This window comes from Talpa occidentalis, unplaced genomic scaffold, assembly GCF_014898055.3.
Source record: "Talpa occidentalis isolate TD23 unplaced genomic scaffold, MPIMG_talOcc4v2.1 talOcc4.5, whole genome shotgun sequence".
Lineage (NCBI taxonomy): Eukaryota > Metazoa > Chordata > Mammalia > Eulipotyphla > Talpidae > Talpa > Talpa occidentalis.
Genome location: NW_023604861.1, coordinates 74,758,309 through 74,778,233, shown reverse-complemented (window position 1 = coordinate 74,778,233; position 19,925 = coordinate 74,758,309). Strand labels below are relative to the sequence as shown.

The following is a 19,925-nucleotide window of genomic DNA, read 5'->3' as shown; positions in this document are numbered from 1 at the left end:
ATTGGGGGAAAATATTTCTTGTGGGTGTTTTTTTTGTTTGGTTGGTTTTTTGTTTTGTTTTGTTTTTGTTTGTTTTGTTTGTTTTGTTTTGGACAGTGCATGGAAGAATTGGGGTGTGGGCCAGAGGTGCAGGGCAGAGAGGATTCACCCAAAATAGAATTGATAGCAAAACAGGTGGATTGACTGAAATACACTGCTAAGGGGGACAGCGGGAGAGACAGGAGATGTTTGCTATGCCATCGTGGTGATAGCATGAGACTTAACCCCTGTGCCACCAAGGAGGCTATATTACACTTATTTTAGACCTTTGTTTAATCAAACTTTTTTCTTTCCTTAGAAGGAAAAGGTGTATATTGGAAAGTTAAATATGATTCTTGTTCAGGTAAGCCTCTTAATTCACTGTTTTTCTCCCCAGAATTAAGTGCTACAGTTAGAATATTACGTACCCATCATCTATGAACTGGACACTAAAAGATTTTTCATTTGTCTGATGTTTTGCAGGTTTCCTTTTCATGTCTCTTACAGTCTTAAGTCACAAGTCATTGTCTTTCAATTTATCATCTTGATGTGTACACTTACAGTCTCCTCAAACTTACAGTGTTAACATTAGAAATTTTATATTCACCTAGTTTTCATATAGAAAGTTTTTCTTGCAGACATTAATTGATGAATTTTGAAAGCATTTGAGTTTCGCTAATTCTCACCAGCTTTAGACTAAGGATTTTTTGTTGCTAACATATCTGAATTGTGGGTGAAAGGAATGTCAAGTAGTTACTTACCTTTTGTTAATAGTGCTATTGCAGAATATCTGGTCAGGAAATCCCTAGTGTGAAAAACACACATTAGAGACTTTAAAATCTCATACATTTCGTTGGGTTTGGGGTTAAAAATGCCTCCTTTTTTCCAAATTTATATATGCAAATCCTCCCGTATTTCAAGGCCCACTTTCCAGCCAAAGGAAATTTCTTTCCCTCACCTGATTTTTTTTGCTTTCAGTTAAATCTTTGAATCTTGCAGGAGTATTTGTTTATTTAACAAATAAAAAGTTTGTGCATACACATTAGGAACCTATTAGTCCAATTAGGAAAATGGAGAAGAGCCATAGGACATGAGCAGAGAACTTTTCTCTTGTGGTGTTCTTTCTACCCAGTATAACTGTAGACAGTGACACATTTCCTGTCTTAATCATAAGGGAGAAAATGAAAAGTGTGCTTATTTTGTGCTGCTTTCAGCATTATCCATTTTCTTAGAAGTTTGTTTTATCTTCAACAAGTGAAATGAAAATGACTTTTTACATTTTATTTTAGATACTGAAGCAAGAATGGCCCAAACACTGGCCAACATTTATCAGTGACATTGTGGGAGCAAGTAGAACCAGTGAAAGTCTCTGTCAGAATAATATGGTGATTCTTAAACTCTTGAGTGAAGAAGTATTTGATTTCTCTAGTGGACAGATAACTCAAGTGAAGGCTAAGCATTTAAAAGACAGGCAAGTAATTATTTTGTTTTAGAACTTTTAAGTAATTCCTCAAATGATTTCAAGAGATTTGGAAGTAGATTATAAATGTTGACAGTACTGAGTTGTTGGTATGCAAAATTATTTCTAGTTTTTTGTTGTTTTTATTTTTTTTTAAGTTTTTTTTTTTTTTTAATTTATGCATACAAGAACTATTCGCCAGAGACAGAGTGGGGAACAGAATAGGCAGATTGACTTGAAACACTGCTGAAGGGAGCAGCGGGTGAGGCAGGAGAGGTCTGCTGCGCCATGTGGGTAGCTCCGTGGCTGGGAATCTGACTTCTGCTGCAGTGACTGCAGATAGCCACCAGGGAGCCCCTATTTCTATAGTTTTAAAGTACTGATTTAAATAATTTTAAAGTGAGTTTGATATTCTAACTCTGGAGGCTTGAAAAGTATGTATTAAAGATGAGACATAGTATATTTCTTCCCCTTAGTAATTAAAATTTGTTTAGTTAATTAGACATTGTCATATTTTGCCTTCGTTTATTTCAAACTAGCTTCAGAATTTTTTCCATTGGTTTGATGTATAAGGACACTTTAGGGTTTGGAATATATGTAACACTTTATTTGGAGAGTTTTAAGTGTCTTAAAACTCAGACTGAAATACTCAATTTGAATAAGGTTCAAAAAGAATACCAAACCTTCAAGAAACAAAATTAGGTGCTCTTACAGCAGTCTTCATAGTTGACTCTTAACAGTGGTGGTACACATATTTTTAATAATTTTGTTGCTTTTCATGATGTTAGGATTATTTGTGTTTACATTGGCGTTTTCAGTGACTAAGTTGAAATTTTTGTTAGTGTATATTTATTATGATATGTGTGTCTTCTAAACTGGTGGCTTTTTTTTTTTTTTTCCTAGCATGTGCAATGAGTTCTCGCAAATTTTTCAGCTGTGTCAGTTTGTAATGGTAAGAGTTTTAATACCATTTTTTAAAATGACAGTTAATTACAAGAAGATTATTCATAGGGTGTTTTTTTGTTGTTTTTGTTACAGGAAAATTCCCAAAATGCTCCACTTGTACATGCAACTTTGGAAACGTTGCTCAGATTTCTAAACTGGATTCCACTGGGCTATATTTTTGAGACCAAGTTAATCAGTACATTAATTTATAAGGTGTGGTGAATATATTTTCATTTGTAAATGTTCTTTCATGTAGAAAAAATATTCTGCATCCTTAACCAACCTTGTTTGTAGGATGAGGAAACTCTTCAGCAGATTTCCATAGTTTTCATACGGTTGTAATCACTTTTGTATTGCGTGATCTCACAAATTCCACATGAACAACTATAACATTTGAGACACAATGAGCTAACTTAAAAAATGTTCTTTATGATGGAAGATCTCTTACTCCAGATAATTTTAAAGGAATATCGTATATATAAAGTCTTAAAAAATGTTCTTTATGATGAAAGATCTCTTACTCCAGATAATTTTAAAGGAATATTGTGTATGTATATATATATATAAAGTCTTTAAGAGTTATTTTTACTTACTTACGCATATAAGAGCTGGGGTGTAGGTCAGAGATGTGGGGTGGGTGTGGTGAGAGGATTCACCAGAGATAGAAGGAGGACCAAGTAGGCAGATTGACTGAAATACACTTGAGTGCAGCAGTGGGCGAGACCAGAGAGGTGTACTGTGCCATTTGGGTTAGCTCCCTGGCCAGCTATGGAACTCATGCTGCAGTGCCCATAGTTTGATAGTGCTGAGACTTAACCCCCGCGCCACCAGGGAGGCTCCAAGTCTTAGAATAGTTCTTCCAAAGATACCAGTTACCAACTCATTATATTATCTTTCCAGATGTTTTCTTGGCAGACATAATAAATTATGTACTTAATTAAGACCTTATAAAATAGACTTATATGTGGGGCTTTGTAATTCAGTGTTTGGTTTTAAAATATACTATTTTAATGAGGTTTTTAGTATTAGAATTATCATTTTACTGATGATTTATAGGAAATCGTTTGCTATAGTCAACAGTTTTTCAAGAAACATTCTTATATGTCAGACATTTAAGCACTTGTACAAATGCATTATAAAAATGTAAAAAGTTTTATTCCTAAAATTATCAGGTATGTCTGTTTTTAAAACTTGATGCTCACTAAATTACCATCCACAGTGTATTCGATTTGTATGCATACTAACAATAGAATATGGAAGTCTGTTTTCACACATCTTCATTAATCCTAGGTGCATTGTCCATCTTAAAATCCTAAGTATCTTAGACTGTGAAATGTGATATCCTTAAAAGTCATGCATGCAGTAGGTCCTGAGAAAGATTACAAAGCAGCTTTTGTTTTTTCAGATGTCTGAGAGTGTATCAAAAGAAAGCACACTTTGCTTCTTAAAGCATTTGCTGTCAATAAGTACACATGCCCAATAAAATGTGTTGCCCCTGTAGCTCTTTTTCTTTGTTTCTGATAATTAAACCCCTTTTTTATAATATAAATTATAAATTAAACCTTTCAGGCATTTTTATGCTTCCCTTTTATTATTATTTTTTAATAGTTCCTAAATGTTCCCATGTTTCGAAATGTCTCTCTGAAGTGCCTCACTGAGATTGCTGGTGTGAGTGTAAGCCAATATGAGGAACAATTTGTAACACTATTTACATTGACAATGATGCAGCTAAAACAGGTAATGTAATACTCTAAGAAACTAAACAATGTAATAACAAAATAAGTTGGATTGGCAAGAGTTGAACCATTTCAGCAGTTTATAAGTTGATTGTAATGTGATTATGTACTTATTTTATAAAATTAATGGTAAGTTAGAAATTTTGAAAATCCCTTGAAAAAGTTTGGGGTGTATCTTGGTAATTTTACAAAATTTATAACTTGGAAACCCAAAACTGCTTTGCTCCAGACCTTATGTGTGAACAGAAGGGATTTTCCCACTGTAGTTTGGTTAGGTATATATTTTATCTCAGGTAAATTGGCACGTTTGTCAGCTGAATAACGGGTATTTTTACAACATTGAGGAGGGGAACATTTTTTTAAAAAATCAAAAGCTAGCACTGAAAGGTATAAAAACAAATAGCCAAGCAAAGAGTTATTAATGAAGATTGAGCTGGTTTACTATTTAAAGATGTATTTATACATACAAGAGCTGGGGTACAGGCTAGAAATGTGGGGGATGAGAGGATTCACCAGAGACAGTGGGGGACAGAACAGGCAGATTGACCGTAGTACATTGCTGAAGGGAGCAGCAGGTGAGTCAGGAGAGGTCTGCCTTACCATGTGGGTTGCTCTCTGGCGGGCCAGGGATCGAACTCAGTGCTGCAGAGGCTGTGGATTGCGTCATAGTACAGCACTTAACCCCTTGCACCACCAGGGAGGCCCAGGTTTACTATTTAAAAGAATAGTGGAGTGTTACGATGAAATGTACTATCTTTTCTTGGTTTAAAAATGCAGGCTAATAATCCATTTTAAACTTCCAGATGCTTCCTTTAAATACTAATATTCGACTTGCATACTCAAATGGAAAAGATGATGAACAAAACTTCATTCAAAATCTCAGTTTGTTTCTCTGCACCTTTCTTAAGGAACATGGTCAACTTATAGAAAAAAGATTAAATCTCAGGGAAACACTCATGGAGGTAGGCCTTTTGGAGCTTTTGACGTGTAAAATTCTTTTACATAATAAGATCTTAAAAGTGTACCTTTATTTTAGATGTCTTTTTAACTATTGCTTATGTGCCTTATAAATATATCTTGTCAATACCAAGTTATAGTTATAGACCAAGTTTCCTGATTGTGTGTTTATTATGCCAGGCCTAAGTTTACTTTTGAAGACTGAAGACTTATTTTTATTTATGCATACAAGAACTGTGTGTGTAGGCCAAAGGTATAGGGGGTGACAAGGATTCACCAGAGACAGAGTAGGGAGCAGAACAGGCAGATTGACTGAAATAACACTGCTGAGGGGAGCAGCAGGCAAGATAGGAGAGGTCTGTCTGCTGCACAATGTGGGTATCTCCCTGGCTGGCCAGGGATCAAATTCATGCTACAGAGGGTGCAGATTGCTTCATTGTGCTGCATCTTAACCCCTTGCGCCACCAGGGGGGCCCTCATTGTGGTAATGTTATAAAGGATACTTAACACAAACTTAAAATGGTATATAGCTCATTACACACCTATTCTAACAGTGACCAAATAACATATGGTACATGACTATATATATATCATTTTCTGTATTTATCAGTTGATGAACATTTAAGTTTCCACCTTTTTGTTACTCTATCAATGCCTTTTAAGGTCCTTGCCTTTTCAAGAAAATATAATTAAAATATATATTGACCAGCTGCTATGTAAAGTGTTTGTTTTTCAAAGATTTATTTATTTATACAAGCACTGGGTACAGTCATAAGCGTGGGAGAGTGAGAGAATTCATCAGAGCCAGAGCAGGCAACAGAACAGGCAGACTGATGAAATATACTGCTGAGGGGAGCAGCGGGTGCGGCAGGAGAGGTCTGCGTGCCATGTGAGACCCTCACCAGTGGCCGGGGATCAAACCAGTGCTGCAGAGGCTGCGGGCAACTTCGCAACCTAGCGCTCAACCGCTGCGCCGCCACCGGGGAGGCCCTATGTAAAGTTTTTTTTTAATGTTGTAGGTCATGTCAGAAGAAAGCTTGATTTGCTTTTAGAAAAATTCTAGTCAGTTGAAAGAATGCTGGAACCTCAGAATTGTACAAATAAAACCTGAGTTTTTTAATGTCCACTAATGTAACACAGTAGACATTAGAGGTTGGTTAATGTCTACAGGTTATATTAATTGTATTGGTCGTCTATGTAGGCACTTCATTATATGTTGTTGGTGTCAGAAGTGGAAGAAACTGAAATCTTCAAAATTTGTCTTGAGTACTGGAATCATTTGGCAGCTGAACTCTATAGAGAAAGCCCATTCTCTACATCGGCTTCTCCATTGCTCTCTGGAAGTCAACATTTTGACGTTCCTCCTAGGAGACAGCTGTATTTGCCTGTGTTATCCAAGGTAACAATAAAGCGGGTGGTTAAGTGTTCTTCTGTGGCTTTACTCTGATTTTTGAGAACTAAACACAAACACTGGTTTTTATATTTTGGCTAATTTAATCTACTCAAATAAATAAGCTTATGCAAAAAAAGAGGATTTGACAGTTTCTCTATGTGTGTTGAAAACTAAAACACAAAAGTACTGACTTAACAAGCTGTTGTTTGTAAACGTATAACCCGTATACAAACACCAGAATCACTTGTGAGTTTCTTAGCAATAACAAGTTAAGTCACCCACCAAACTACTAAATCATAGTCTAGGAATGAGAGGTAGTTTTGACTTGTTGGCTTTGTTTCTGTTTGCATCTTAAAAAGGACTTAAAAACCAGTGGTACGGAGTTAACTTTTCTTTATGTTTATATACCCTGGTGGGGATAATGTATGGTATGTTGGCATTACATGCATATCCCCTTTTTTTTTTTTTTAAAGATTTATTTATGCATACAAAAGTTGGGTTGCTGGCCAGAGGTCAGGGGGTATAAGGATTTATCAGAAAGTGGGGAACAGAAGAGGCAGGTTGACTGAAATACACTGCTGAGGGGAGCAGTGGGTGAGACAGGAGAGTTCTGTACCATGTGGGTAGCTCCCTGGCCAGAGATCAAACTCATCGTGCAGTGGTGGCAGATAACTTCATACGTTGCATCTTAACCCCTTGTACCACCTAGGAGGCCTTGTCTCTTTTTTTAAAAAAAGAAAAAAAAAAGGATTTATTTATGCATACAAGAGCTGGGGTGTAGGGCAGAGGTGCGGCGGGGTGGGGTTAAGAGGATTCACCAGAGACAGAGTGGGGAGCAGATCATGTAGATTGACTGAAACACACTGTTGAGGGGAGCAGCATATGAGACACGGGAGAGGTCTCCTTTGACATGTGGGTTAGCTCACTGGCAGAGGATCAGACTTGTGCAGTGGCTTCCAATAGCTTGATAGTGCTGAGACTTAACTCCTTGCGCCACCAGGGAGGCCCTACATACATATCTTAAATATCTTTATTACTTTTTATATGGCTGATTCAAAAATCTAACCTATTTTTTATTGGTTGGTTTATTGTTGAATAGGTTCGTTTATTGATGGTTAGTCGTATGGCTAAACCAGAGGAAGTATTAGTTGTTGAAAATGATCAGGGAGAAGTTGTACGGGAATTCATGAAGGATACAGATTCCATAAATTTATATAAGAATATGAGAGAAACATTAGGTAAGTTAATGAATATGTTAATTTATTATTTGCCTTTGTAGTTCTATTCTGAAGTGGGAATAATTTTAGGAAATACAGATACACTTAGTTTCTGGAGTTTATTAAGAACCGTATTTTTATTAACATGCAGTTAAATTTTACATTTAAGACACCTGAAACTTTCCTCTCCCTTTGTAGTTTACCTTACTCATCTGGATTATGTAGATACAGAAAGAATAATGACTGAGAAGCTTCACAATCAAGTGAATGGTACTGAGTGGTCTTGGAAAAATTTGAATACATTGTGTTGGGCAATAGGCTCCATTAGTGGAGCAATGCATGAAGAGGATGAAAAACGATTTCTTGTTACTGTTATAAAGGTATGCAAGTGATACGTATGATCTGGAACAATTATTTATATATTTTTTATAGTTATAAATGTCTAAAATACATTGTATTTTACAGGATCTATTAGGATTATGTGAACAGAAAAGAGGCAAAGATAATAAAGCCATTATTGCATCAAATATCATGTATATAGTAGGTCAATATCCAAGATTTTTGAGAGCTCACTGGAAATTTTTGAAGACTGTAGTTAACAAGCTTTTTGAATTCATGCATGGTAAATCCTCTCTTTATTTTATGTTCTACTTTGTGAAACGAATACAAAATTTTTCTTGAAAACGGTTTTTTTGTTTTGTTTTGTTTTAATTTGTTAGAGACCCATGATGGTGTCCAGGACATGGCATGTGATACTTTCATTAAAATAGCTCAAAAATGCCGTAGGCATTTTGTTCAGGTTCAGGTTGGAGAAGTAATGCCATTTATTGATGAGATTTTGAACAACATTAATACTATAATTTGTGATCTTCAGCCTCAGCAGGTATGTAAAGCACTAAGCATTATTCATAGGAATTTAACTATTATTTTAATCAGAATTCATTAATAGAAGTAGAGAGAATACTGTTATTTGATTCAGTTCAAGTGTCTCTAGTTTTCAATTTTTCAGAGGCAGAAATTTAACCAGAAGTTTGTTACACTGCTTTAGTAAAACTAGTTTTAATACATGTATTATTTGTGCATTGTTTCCCTTGTGTATAAAAACAAAATCTATTTTTTAATAATAAAGGTTCATACGTTTTATGAAGCTGTGGGCTACATGATTGGAGCACAAACTGACCAAACAGTGCAAGAACATTTGATAGAAAAATATATGCTACTCCCTAATCAAGTTTGGGATAGCATAATCCAACAGGCAACAAAAGTAAGTTACATTGCTTTTCCTTAAATTTCTGATGGAAATTTCATAATACAGTATAACCATAAAAGTAGGAAACTGGGCCTCCCCTGGTGGCGCAGCGGTTGAGCACTGGGCTGCAAGGCTGCCCGCAGCCTCTGCAGCACTGTTTATTTCCCCGGCCGCCGGCAAGGGTCCCACACACACACACAAAAAAAAAAGTAGTAAACTATATAACTTTAACTTGAACATAAAATCCATAATTGCTTGTATGTGTGCTTTTAAAACTGTTTTTATTCTAGGCTAATTGGGGATCTCTTACTCCATTCTTAGTTGTAAGTATAGGTTATAAAGATTTGTGTAGGTTTTTTACCATTTCAGCTTGAACTGTAATGGTGGCATGGAGTAAGGAAGGTAATAATGATTTTTTAGTAATTACAAGAATAATTCTGATAAAGGTAATTTTTTCTCTTTCACAGAATGTGGATATACTTAAAGATCCTGAAACAGTCAAGCAGCTTGGTAGCATATTAAAAACAAATGTGAGAGCCTGCAAAGCTGTTGGACACCCCTTTGTAATTCAACTTGGAAGAATTTATTTAGATATGCTTAATGTGTATAAGTGCCTCAGTGAAAATATTTCTGCAGCTATTCAAGCTAATGGTAGGTGATTTGGAGTACTTAGATAGAATGATGAGTTCATCACCTTAATGCAAATATTCAGATTTTCTCTTCAGATTTAAATTACCTTTCCCATATTCCAGATGAGCCTAAATTTTTTTAAACCAGTTAGAGCCTATAGTAATAAGTTCAAAGTGTGTTTATGCAATAAATTCTGTTTCTTCATGTATAAGATTTTCAGTGGTAAATAAGAACTAGTAGCATCTGAAGCACATGTTGACTGCCAATGTAGATTTTCAGTTGTCCAGTTGGTATTACACTTAATTTTTTTTTTTTTAGGTGAGATGGTTACAAAGCAACCATTGATTAGAAGTATGCGAACAGTTAAAAGGGAAACTTTAAAGTTAATATCTGGTTGGGTTAGCCGGTCCAATGATCCACAGATGGTAAGTTAGAGATACTATACTTCTTTGTTTTCTTTAATTATGACACTCTATACATCTTTGTATCTCCTCAGCTATTAAAAAGTATTCTACAGGCTATTTGATTGCATTCTATTTATTGCAGTCTTGAGTACAGTACTCTAAAAAAGAATAGTAGCTACCTACCTATATCTTCAAACTAATTGCTATTAACTAGTGGCTGACATGTAACAAGATGCTGGTCATTTTTTTACTATAGGTAAATAAACTTGGTCTGTGGTATTGAAGTGAAATTTTTGTGTTCCTCATGATTTTTTTCCAGAGGAGCACGATTTATGAAGCAATTTATAGTAGTAAATACTTCCCAGTGAGAGATTTTAAAATCTCTTGTCTCTCTTGCCCTTTAATCTTAAATCATTTCCAGAAAGGGTTTCCAGAAACTAATCCATCTCCATATTCCTCAACGTGAAAAAATAATTTTTTGTTGTTGTTTTTGTACCTTATCATTGGTACTAGAAACAAAATACTCTATCCTGTTATCATTGATATATGAAATAGCAGTTGGCAAATGTGCTATTTGCTTTCAAAATTTTTAAATTTTGGTATTGTTAACTTGATAAGGAAATAAATTTTAGTGAACTTGCTCATTAAACAGTCGTTGAATTCTTTTATATTAAAAGCTTATGGGTACATGTAAGAGTTTGAGATTATGCTTAAATAGTTCATAACTTACATGATTTGGGTAAATTTCAGGAGTATCAGTCATAATGAAGGGTATATTTTTGTCTTTCAAACTAAGGGCATTCAGTTTGGAGCAGCAATTCCTGTTTCGAAATCACTTGAAATCAATATGTAGGGAACGATTTATTTCAGTTATTGTTAAGAGAAGGAATGAAACCTGATTTTACTTTAAAAGAGACCAAGTGTAGTTAGTTAAAAAATAATTTTGTGGTTATATTCTTGAAATCTCATTAGACTGTCCTGACTAGCAGGATAGATACTATTAACTCTAGAAATCTTTAGTTAAAGGAACATGGGTTTTATTTATTGTACATGTCTTTTTTAAAAATTTATTTATTTATGCATACAAGAACTGGAGTATAGGCCAGAGGTGTGGAAGGGTGAGAGGATTCACCAGAGACAGAGTGGGGAGCAGAACAGGCAGATCTATTGAAATAAACTACTGCCGAGTGGAGCAGCAGGTGAGACACAAGAGGTCTGCACCATGTGGGTCAGTTCCTTGCCCGGGTATCGAGCCCAGGCCATAGCATTGATAGCCCTGAGACCCAAACCCTACGCCACAAGGGAGGCCCTATTGTACATGTATTAATAGGCAATCTGCATAAAAGTCATACCTATTAATAAAAGTGTTTACTGACAATATCAGTAAGACAATATGAAGACTAGTACACCCATGGTCTTCATGGCACAGTTCCAATTCCTCTTACGAGAATAAGTGACGGTTATTACCTCTGTATTAAGATATTTTAACCAGTTGGTGTTTACAGATTTAAAAGAATCCTTTAGTGGCTGTCTACTTTTGGTTAAATATGAGTACCTTGGGGCTTCCCTGTTGGGCAAGGGGTTAAAATCTCAGCACTACCAAACTACCTCCAATCACTGTGGCATGGCATGCAGTCAATCCCCACCCAGGGAGCTAACCCACGTGGCGCAGCAGACCTCTCCTGTCTCATCAGCTGCTCCCCTCAGCAATGTATTTTAGTCATTTTGCCTATTCTGCTTCCCACTCTGTCTTTGGTGAATCCTCTCACACACACACACACACACACACACACACACACACACACACACACACACACACCCCTCTGACCTACACTCTAGTTCTTGTGTGCATAAATAAATAAAAATCTTTTTTTTTTTTTAAATATTAGTACCTTCAATCAAAGAATGGATGGAATCTAGGTTAGAAGGACTTTTTTCCTTTTAGGTTACTCATGCCACATAAACAGTATCTCTAGAATTCTCTTCCTGCCACAGTGAATTGGAGACATTCACTTGATTGTCATTTGATTTGATTCACTTGACTAGTTTCCTTATTGTAATTACAGACTTGCCTATATTGTGTTCACATCTCTATTGTTACTGCTTGATTCTTTTGTTTTAACAAAATCCTAATTAAAACACAGGATTTTCCAGTTTTCAGCTGATGATCAGCCTAAGTCTTATATGACAACAATGGCTTGGCTATTTATAAAAATTAGTAAGTGCCTAGATTAAAACTTTAAAGTGTTTTTTTAACAGGTAGCTGAAAATTTTGTTCCTCCTCTGTTGGATGCAGTTCTCATTGATTATCAGAGAAATGTCCCAGCTGCTAGAGAACCAGAAGTCCTTAGTACTATGGCTATTATTGTCAACAAGTTAGGAGGACATATAACAGCTGAAATACCTCAGATATTTGATGCTGTTTTTGAGTGCACATTGAATATGATAAATAAGGTATGTGATTTACATTTCAGTTATAGAAAATTGATGTATAATGTTATGTAAGTTTCAGTTGTGTAGCTTCATACTTTAGACATGTATTTATCACTCTGCCCCTCATTGTGAGAAATTCTGCTGTGTATCCTTAAAACAGTTGAAAGAATAAAATACTGATTTGAAAAGTTATACCCTTTGTGATTATTTTAAGCCCTGAGGTTAAATATTTGACCTTATACGTTAGAGGAATACTGTGGTTTTTAATTTACTACAAAAAAATTCTTAATAGCATAAGTGGCGTGAATTTTTAAGAATTTAGTTTTATTAATTTAAATAAACAGACATATTTTTCAGTTACAAAAGTATAGTATAGTCATGAGAAATTAATAACTATTAATCAGGAGAACAAAATAGCTGTAAGTATGTATTTACACAGCATCTAACTTTCTGATCTGTATTATAGTCTCAAAGTCAACAAGCTAAAGTAGTGTTAGACTTAGAATTACTAGAGAATGTGATGCTCATTATGTGGGCTTTGAGTTGTTTGTGGTAATCTTTTCTAAATTTTGATAATTGTGTAGTCATGGTAGTTAGGTCTTATATGAGATGTGAATTGTTTGGTCTTTCAAGAGACCATATATCTTACATTGTCCATTTAAAACATAATTAAGGCAGTGAAACTACTTTGTTCTCACGATTTACTTTTAGGACTTTGAAGAGTATCCAGAACACAGAACAAACTTTTTCTTGCTGCTTCAGGCTGTCAATTCTCATTGTTTCCCAGCATTTCTGGCTATTCCACCTGCACAGTTTAAACTTGTCTTGGATTCCATTATTTGGGCTTTCAAACATACTATGAGGAACGTTGCAGATACAGGTAAACACAGGGAAATTATGTTGTTTTATTCATTTTGCCTGTCAATCCAAAAGAGTACAGCCGCCTATAGATACCAATGTAGTTGTGACAGGTGTAGATATTACTTCACTTGTCAGGGTTTTGTATGAGTACACCAATTGCATATACAGGTGTCAGAAGTTCCAAAAGCAGTGGAATCATCCTTTCCAGAGTGAGTGCATAGGGCAAGATTGAATTATGGTGAGATGGGAATAGAATTCAAGGTAGGAATGTTCAGCAATGTTTTCTTTTGCTGGCTCTAAGGGTCAACTTGGACAAGAACAAAACATTTCTGTCAGGGAGCAGTTTTGATTTGCTTTTAAAATGGTAGTTTTTGGGCCTCCCTGATGGCACAAAGCGTTAAGACACAACCTGTGGAGCTATCTGCAGCCACTGCGGCACAAGTTTTTGTTGTTTTTGTTTTTTTTTAAGATTTATTCATTTATGCGTGCAAGAGCTGGGGTACAGGCCGGAGGTGTGGGGAATGAGAAGATTCACCAGAGACAGAGCAGGGAGCAGCAGGCGAGTTAGGAAAGGTCTGCTGTGCCATGTGGATTGCTCCCCTGCCGGCTTAGGGATCTAACTCATGCTGCAGAGGCTGCATACGGCTTCACAGGTTGCATCTTAACCCCTTGCGCTACCAGGGAGGCCCTGCGGCACAAGTTTGATCCCTGGCCAGGGAGCTAGCTACCCACATGGCACAGCAGACCTCTTTTGACTCGCCCACTGCTCCCCTCAGCAGTGTATTTCAGTAGATCCGCCTATTCTGCTCCCCACTGTCTCTGATGAATCCTCCCACAGCTCTGGACTGTACCCCAGTCTTGTATGCATAAATAAATAATTTTTCTTTAAGATTTATTTTTTTATGTATACAAGAACTGGTGTACAGGCCAAAGGTGTGGAGGGTGAAAGAATTCACCAGAGACAGACAGAGTGGGGAACAGAACAGGTAGATTGAATGAAATACACTGCTGAGGAGCAGCGGGCTAGTCAGGAGAGCTTTGCTGCACCATCTGGGTTGCTCCCTGGACGGGTGCTGCGGTGACAGTGGATATCTTCATAGTTGTGTCTTAACACCTTGCACCAACATGGAGGCCCAAATAAATAAATCTTTTTAAAAAATAAAACAATGGTAATTTATATAATAGAAAGTACTTGACTGAGCAATTTGGTGAGTGAGTATGAAGGGAATCATCTAAACTTTCAGAAAAAATTAGATTTGATTATTATAAGATATTAGTTTATTAGGGGCCTCCCCTGGTGGCACAGGTGGTTGAGCACAGCACTGTGAAGCTGTCCACAGCCTCTGCAGCATGAGTTTGATCCCAGCCGGTGAGATTCCCACATGGTGCAGCAGACCTCTCCTGTCTCGCCCACTGCTCCCCTTAGCGCAGTGTATTTCAGTCAGTCTGCCTGTTCTATGCCCTGGTTCTTTATATTCATGAATAAAAAATAAATCTTTTTAAAAAAAAAAAAAAGATACTAGTGTATAGTAATCAGACTTTGATTATAGTTAATCTCCATTACTGATTCAAGATAATTTAGGCTAATTTTTAGTGCTTAGCCAAAAGGGAGGAGGAAATTAATCAGAATAGTTGGAATGGCTGAAACTCTCATAATGATACCACTACAATAAGTTTTTGTATTCTGTGTATTTTAGGCTTACAGATACTTTTTACACTCTTACAAAATGTTGCACAAGAAGAAGCTGCAGCTCAGAGTTTCTATCAGACTTACTTTTGTGATATTCTTCAACATATCTTTTCTGTTGTGACAGACACCTCACATACTGCTGGTAAGAGTATTAAAGCCGTAAAAATGTTAAATATTCCTGTTATTTTTATATCTTGGAGTTAATAATATTCTTCTTATCAACAGGTTTAACGATGCATGCATCAATACTTGCATATATGTTTAATTTGGTTGAAGAAGGAAAAATAAGTACACCACTAAATCCTGGAAATCCAGTTAACAACCAAATGTTTATTCAGGAATATGTGGCTAATCTCCTTAAGTCTGCATTCCCTCATCTACAAGAGTAAATATGCCTTTTAATAAACTTTAATTTTTCAATTTTAAAAAAAGTGATTATTTAATCATTGTGTTTTGATTTGCAGTGCTCAAGTAAAGCTCTTTGTGACAGGACTTTTCAGCTTAAATCAGGATATTCCTGCTTTTAAAGAACATCTTAGGGATTTCCTAGTACAAATAAAGGTATGTGTAACTGTTACAGGAATATTAAGACTAAAGATTATTTTAATTATTGCATAATGGAATTAACCAGTTTATTAGTGTAAAAATAAATGGGGTTTTTATTACTATTTCTGTCTGGGGCTGATTACAAAGTGAAAAGCTTTAGAAAGTCTAGAAAGAGAATAAGTTTGAAATGTTGCCTTAAAATATCTTTTTAATGTTGAGACATTTTTAAGGAGTGAAATAGGAAGTAAGAAAAATCCATAGGTCCTTTCTGGACCTTATACCCATTGTGTTTGAGAAACCATGACAATTAGCATGTTATATACAGTGTTATTATACAGTGCTCCAATCAAACTTGAAGGGGTGAGAAATTTTTCTTTGTCATCTTGTTTTAAAGAAATTTAAAAGTATCATAAAACGCATAAATAATTGGAAGATTATCTAAGTACAGAGAGAGTACGAAGGAGAATGGAAATTACCTGAAATGTACCTGTGAATATAGCTAAACTTGATTCTTGGGTGTTTGTTTTTTTTTTTCGTTTGTTTGTTTTTTTAAATTTATTTATTTATGCATATGAGAACTGGGGTACAGGCCAGAGGTGGGGGGCGGGTGAGAGGATTCACCAGAGACAGTGGGGAACAGAACAGGCTGATTGAAATACACTGCTGAAGAAAGCAGCGGGCAAGTCAGGTGAGGTCTGCTGTACCGTGTGGGTAACTCCCTGGCTGGGGATCAAACTTGTGCTACAGTGGCTGCAGATTGCTTCATAATTTGTGTCTTAACCCCTTGTGCCACCAGGGAGGCCCTGATTTTTAGTCATAAGGATTGTTTTCTATCATGAAATACATGATACTACACTGTTAGACTTTCATAAACTTTTTGCAACTAATACAATTACTTTGGTTTCTAATGAATGCAGCTATGTATAGTTTTGTATCAAATTACTATAATTTAAACCAGTAGAAGTTGATAGGCGAGTATGTTTTTTGTGTATGTAGCAAGATTCTTCTCCAAAGCTGTGTCATTTTCCAAAGTTGAAATTTATTATGTTGACATTTCATTTGTTTTATTTGTTTTAATAGGAGTTTGCAGGTGAAGATACATCTGATCTGTTTTTGGAAGAAAGAGAAACAGCCCTTCGACAGGCTCAGGAAGAGAAACATAAACTTCAAATGTCTGTTCCTGGCATTCTTAATCCACATGAAATTCCAGAAGAAATGTGTGATTAAAGTTAGAAGTCATGCTGGGTTTTTTGTTGGGGTTTTTGTTTTTTTTTTTTCCTCCTCTGCAACTCATGTTAGCAGAAGAAAACAGCATCTGGATATTTGTCGACCAAAATGATGCCAATTTGTAAATTAAAATGTCACCTAGTGGCCCTTTTTCTTATGTGTTTTTTGTATAAGAAATTTTCTGTGAAATATCCTTCCATTGTTTAAGCTTTTGTTTTGGTCATCTTTATTTAGTTTGCATGAAGTTAAAAATTAAGGCATTTTTAAAAATTTTACTTCATGCCCATTTTGTGGCTGGGATGGGGAGGAGACAAATTCAATTTGAACATATACTTGTAAATTCCAGTGCAAAATTATACAATTTTTCCTGTAAACAATACCAATTTTTAATTAGGGGACATTTTCTTTCTAGCCTGTATTTCGGTCTAGAAGAAAAGATAATGAGTAAAACAAATTGCGTTGTTAAAAGGATTATAGTGCTGCATTGTCTGAAGTTAGCACCTCTTGGACTGAATTATTTGTCTAGACTACATGTATTACAAGTCTGTATGGCAAGTTTGCAGCAAGATCATGTGCATATCATCCCATTGTAAAGCGACTTCAAAAAATATGGGAACACAGTTAGTTATTTTTACACAGTTCTTTTTTGTTTTTGTGTGTGTGTGCTGTCGCTTGTCGACAACAGCTTTTTGTTTTCCTCAATGAGGAGTGTTGCTCATTTGTGAGCTTTCATTAACTCAAAGTGAAATGGTTAAAAATATTTATCCTGTTAGAATAGCCTGCATCTTTTTAACAACTCATTAAAAAACAAAACAAAACTGGCTTTTGAGATGACTTATACTAATTTACATTGTTTACCAAGCTGTAGTGCTTTAAGAACACTACTTAAAAAGCAAAATAAACTTGGTTTACATTAATTTCCCTTTTATTGGCTCAAAATCATTCTGGTATTAATGAAAGTGGTTATTTGTGTTTAAATACTAGATAATATTTTAGAATGAAGTTTGATACTGTTGATTAACTATTTCTAAGGTAGTTGGGAGTGAAGGCAACAATTGTAAAATGCACAGACTTAGACTCCTGAAATACTGTCTGTTCACAAGGAACAGGCCCCTCTTACTGATGGTGTGACTAATAATAACTTTATTTGGGATTGAAGAGCATCTCTTCTCTTAAGAGCTAAGTGTAACAGATTAAAGATCAGCCAGATATAAGAAGCTATCACATATAATCATTATTATTATTATTATTATTATTATTATTATTATTACAGATATTCTTGATGAGTATTTTTATAAATTGTAATCCTTAAACCCTTTAGGAGAGGTAGGAGAAAGGGAAAATTAGAAGTTCTATAAAACATAAAAAGGCATAGAACTAAGGAAACATAACGGAACCAGCTTAATTTCTTCCTTTTTTTTTAAGATTTATTTATGCATATAAGAACTGGGGTACAGGCCAGATGTGTGGATGGTGAGAGGATTCACCAGAGACAGAGTGGGGAACAGAACAGACAAATTGAAATACACTGCTGAGGGGAGCAGCGGGCGAGTCAGGAGAGGTCTACTGCACCATGTGGGTAGCTCCCTGGCCGGCCGGCAGATAGAACTCGTGCTGCAGTGGCTGCGGATTGCTTCATAGGTTGTGTCTTAACCCCTTGTGCCACCAGGGAGGCCCCCCAGCTTGATTTCTTAGGAAAGAAATTAGATTTCTGTATATCTAGACTAACGGATAAGTATTTCAAGTGCCTCATGATTGTGGAGAATTAGTAATTTTATGGGTTGGTTATACTCCTAACTTTATTGGTCTTTGCAAAACTGCCATAATTTCAATAGAATATAATTGTGTTTAAAATAATGTCTACAAAGCAAATGGTAAAAATTGTAATGTCTTCAAAGAGGGAAAACTGAAACTTTAAACCTTGTGGAAATCTTTTGATTTAGTTTTATTACTGGTGTTTGCCTACATTCTAATATATTACGTTCTAATATATTTTCTTAGATCAGCCCATGGTTTTAGGTCTACGTTGCTGGCACTGTAGCAGTAAGATGTGTATTACTAATTTATGATAGCTATCACTGTTTCCATCAGTGGTCATGTGTAATTTTCTTTTCCTCCTACAGCTCCAATGCCCACCACTTGGACTTTTTTTTTTTTTTTGGGTGGGACCCTTGCCTGTGGCCAGGGATTGAACTGGCGCTGCAGAGGCTGCAGGGCAGCCTCGCAACCCAGCGCTCAACCACAGCGCCACCAGGGGAGGCACACCACTTGGACTTTTGATATGTTTCTGGATGTTGCAAGAAACCAAGCTTTGTCTTTGGAACCAGAATAGTCCATTTTGAATTAGAAATGATTGGCAACTTGGAGTTAGCCCAGTAGCTGTCCAAAAGCAAATTTATATCTATAAACTCAAAAGAGTAATTACAGCTGTAGGTAAAAGGAAACGTTTCTTCATATTTCTTCCTAATTCTTCTTCATAATTCACTCAAAACCATGAGATTAAACCAGAAATGTGAGGTTTAAATATTTAAAATAGACTGCATCAGAGTTGCATTCTATTTCATATTTTCAAAGCCTTGCATTAACAATGTTTTCTGGGAGTATTTAGTGAAGATTTTGCTAAAACTAAGGAAAAGTGATAGCAAATTAAATCTCGAATGAGCATTTCTTGCTTAATTGGAAGTTAATCATGTTTGAAGAGCCTCAAAATATTGGACAGAAAAGCACACTAATAAACACTTCAAATGTTAGATAATGCTCTTTAGCTCATAGAAGGCAGGATATCAGTTGTCAAGAATTGTAAAGGAGAACTGGAATTCTCTTTGTTAATAAAGGAATCTATCCTGGTCTAGGTATTCAGTAGTTAGAATCTTGGGCAAGCCATTTCAACTTAAAAGACTGAAATCACAAGGCTAAATCCCATGATGGTTAGAATTTAGATAAAAGTCTTGGCCAAAATACCTGACAGTATATTTCACCAACTCCAGGGTGCACTTTTTCTTTGCATTTTAGCCTGTTTAAAATTGGAGTACATACTGAACTTCTGGTGACTGGGTAAACCTTGATATCTTAGCTATGAATGTGTGAGCTCAGTCATAGCTATTTGTGTGCTTTTGTCAAAAGTCTTTAAAGGATACTTCATCAAAATACTACTGTATGG

General features: G+C 35.8%; 1 protein-coding gene across 1 annotated transcript in view; it reads left to right on the top strand.

The window, feature by feature from the left end:
• XPO1 (exportin 1) overlaps positions 1–17,680 on the top strand; it is a 43,740-nt gene extending 26,060 nt beyond the window's left edge. The window contains exons 6-25 of the mRNA XM_037527459.2: positions 338–382; positions 1,308–1,489; positions 2,381–2,429; positions 2,516–2,635; positions 4,031–4,159; positions 4,962–5,120; positions 6,317–6,514; positions 7,608–7,746; positions 7,924–8,105; positions 8,191–8,347; positions 8,445–8,608; positions 8,855–8,989; positions 9,442–9,625; positions 9,923–10,029; positions 12,268–12,462; positions 13,153–13,321; positions 15,000–15,134; positions 15,218–15,377; positions 15,457–15,553; positions 16,619–17,680. Of these exons, the coding sequence (XP_037383356.1) occupies positions 338–382; positions 1,308–1,489; positions 2,381–2,429; positions 2,516–2,635; positions 4,031–4,159; positions 4,962–5,120; positions 6,317–6,514; positions 7,608–7,746; positions 7,924–8,105; positions 8,191–8,347; positions 8,445–8,608; positions 8,855–8,989; positions 9,442–9,625; positions 9,923–10,029; positions 12,268–12,462; positions 13,153–13,321; positions 15,000–15,134; positions 15,218–15,377; positions 15,457–15,553; positions 16,619–16,765 (2,853 nt within the window). The 3' untranslated portion in view covers positions 16,766–17,680. The remainder of the gene's footprint in view (positions 1–337; positions 383–1,307; positions 1,490–2,380; positions 2,430–2,515; positions 2,636–4,030; positions 4,160–4,961; positions 5,121–6,316; positions 6,515–7,607; positions 7,747–7,923; positions 8,106–8,190; positions 8,348–8,444; positions 8,609–8,854; positions 8,990–9,441; positions 9,626–9,922; positions 10,030–12,267; positions 12,463–13,152; positions 13,322–14,999; positions 15,135–15,217; positions 15,378–15,456; positions 15,554–16,618) is intronic.
• The last annotated feature ends 2,245 nt before the right edge of the window (positions 17,681–19,925 follow it).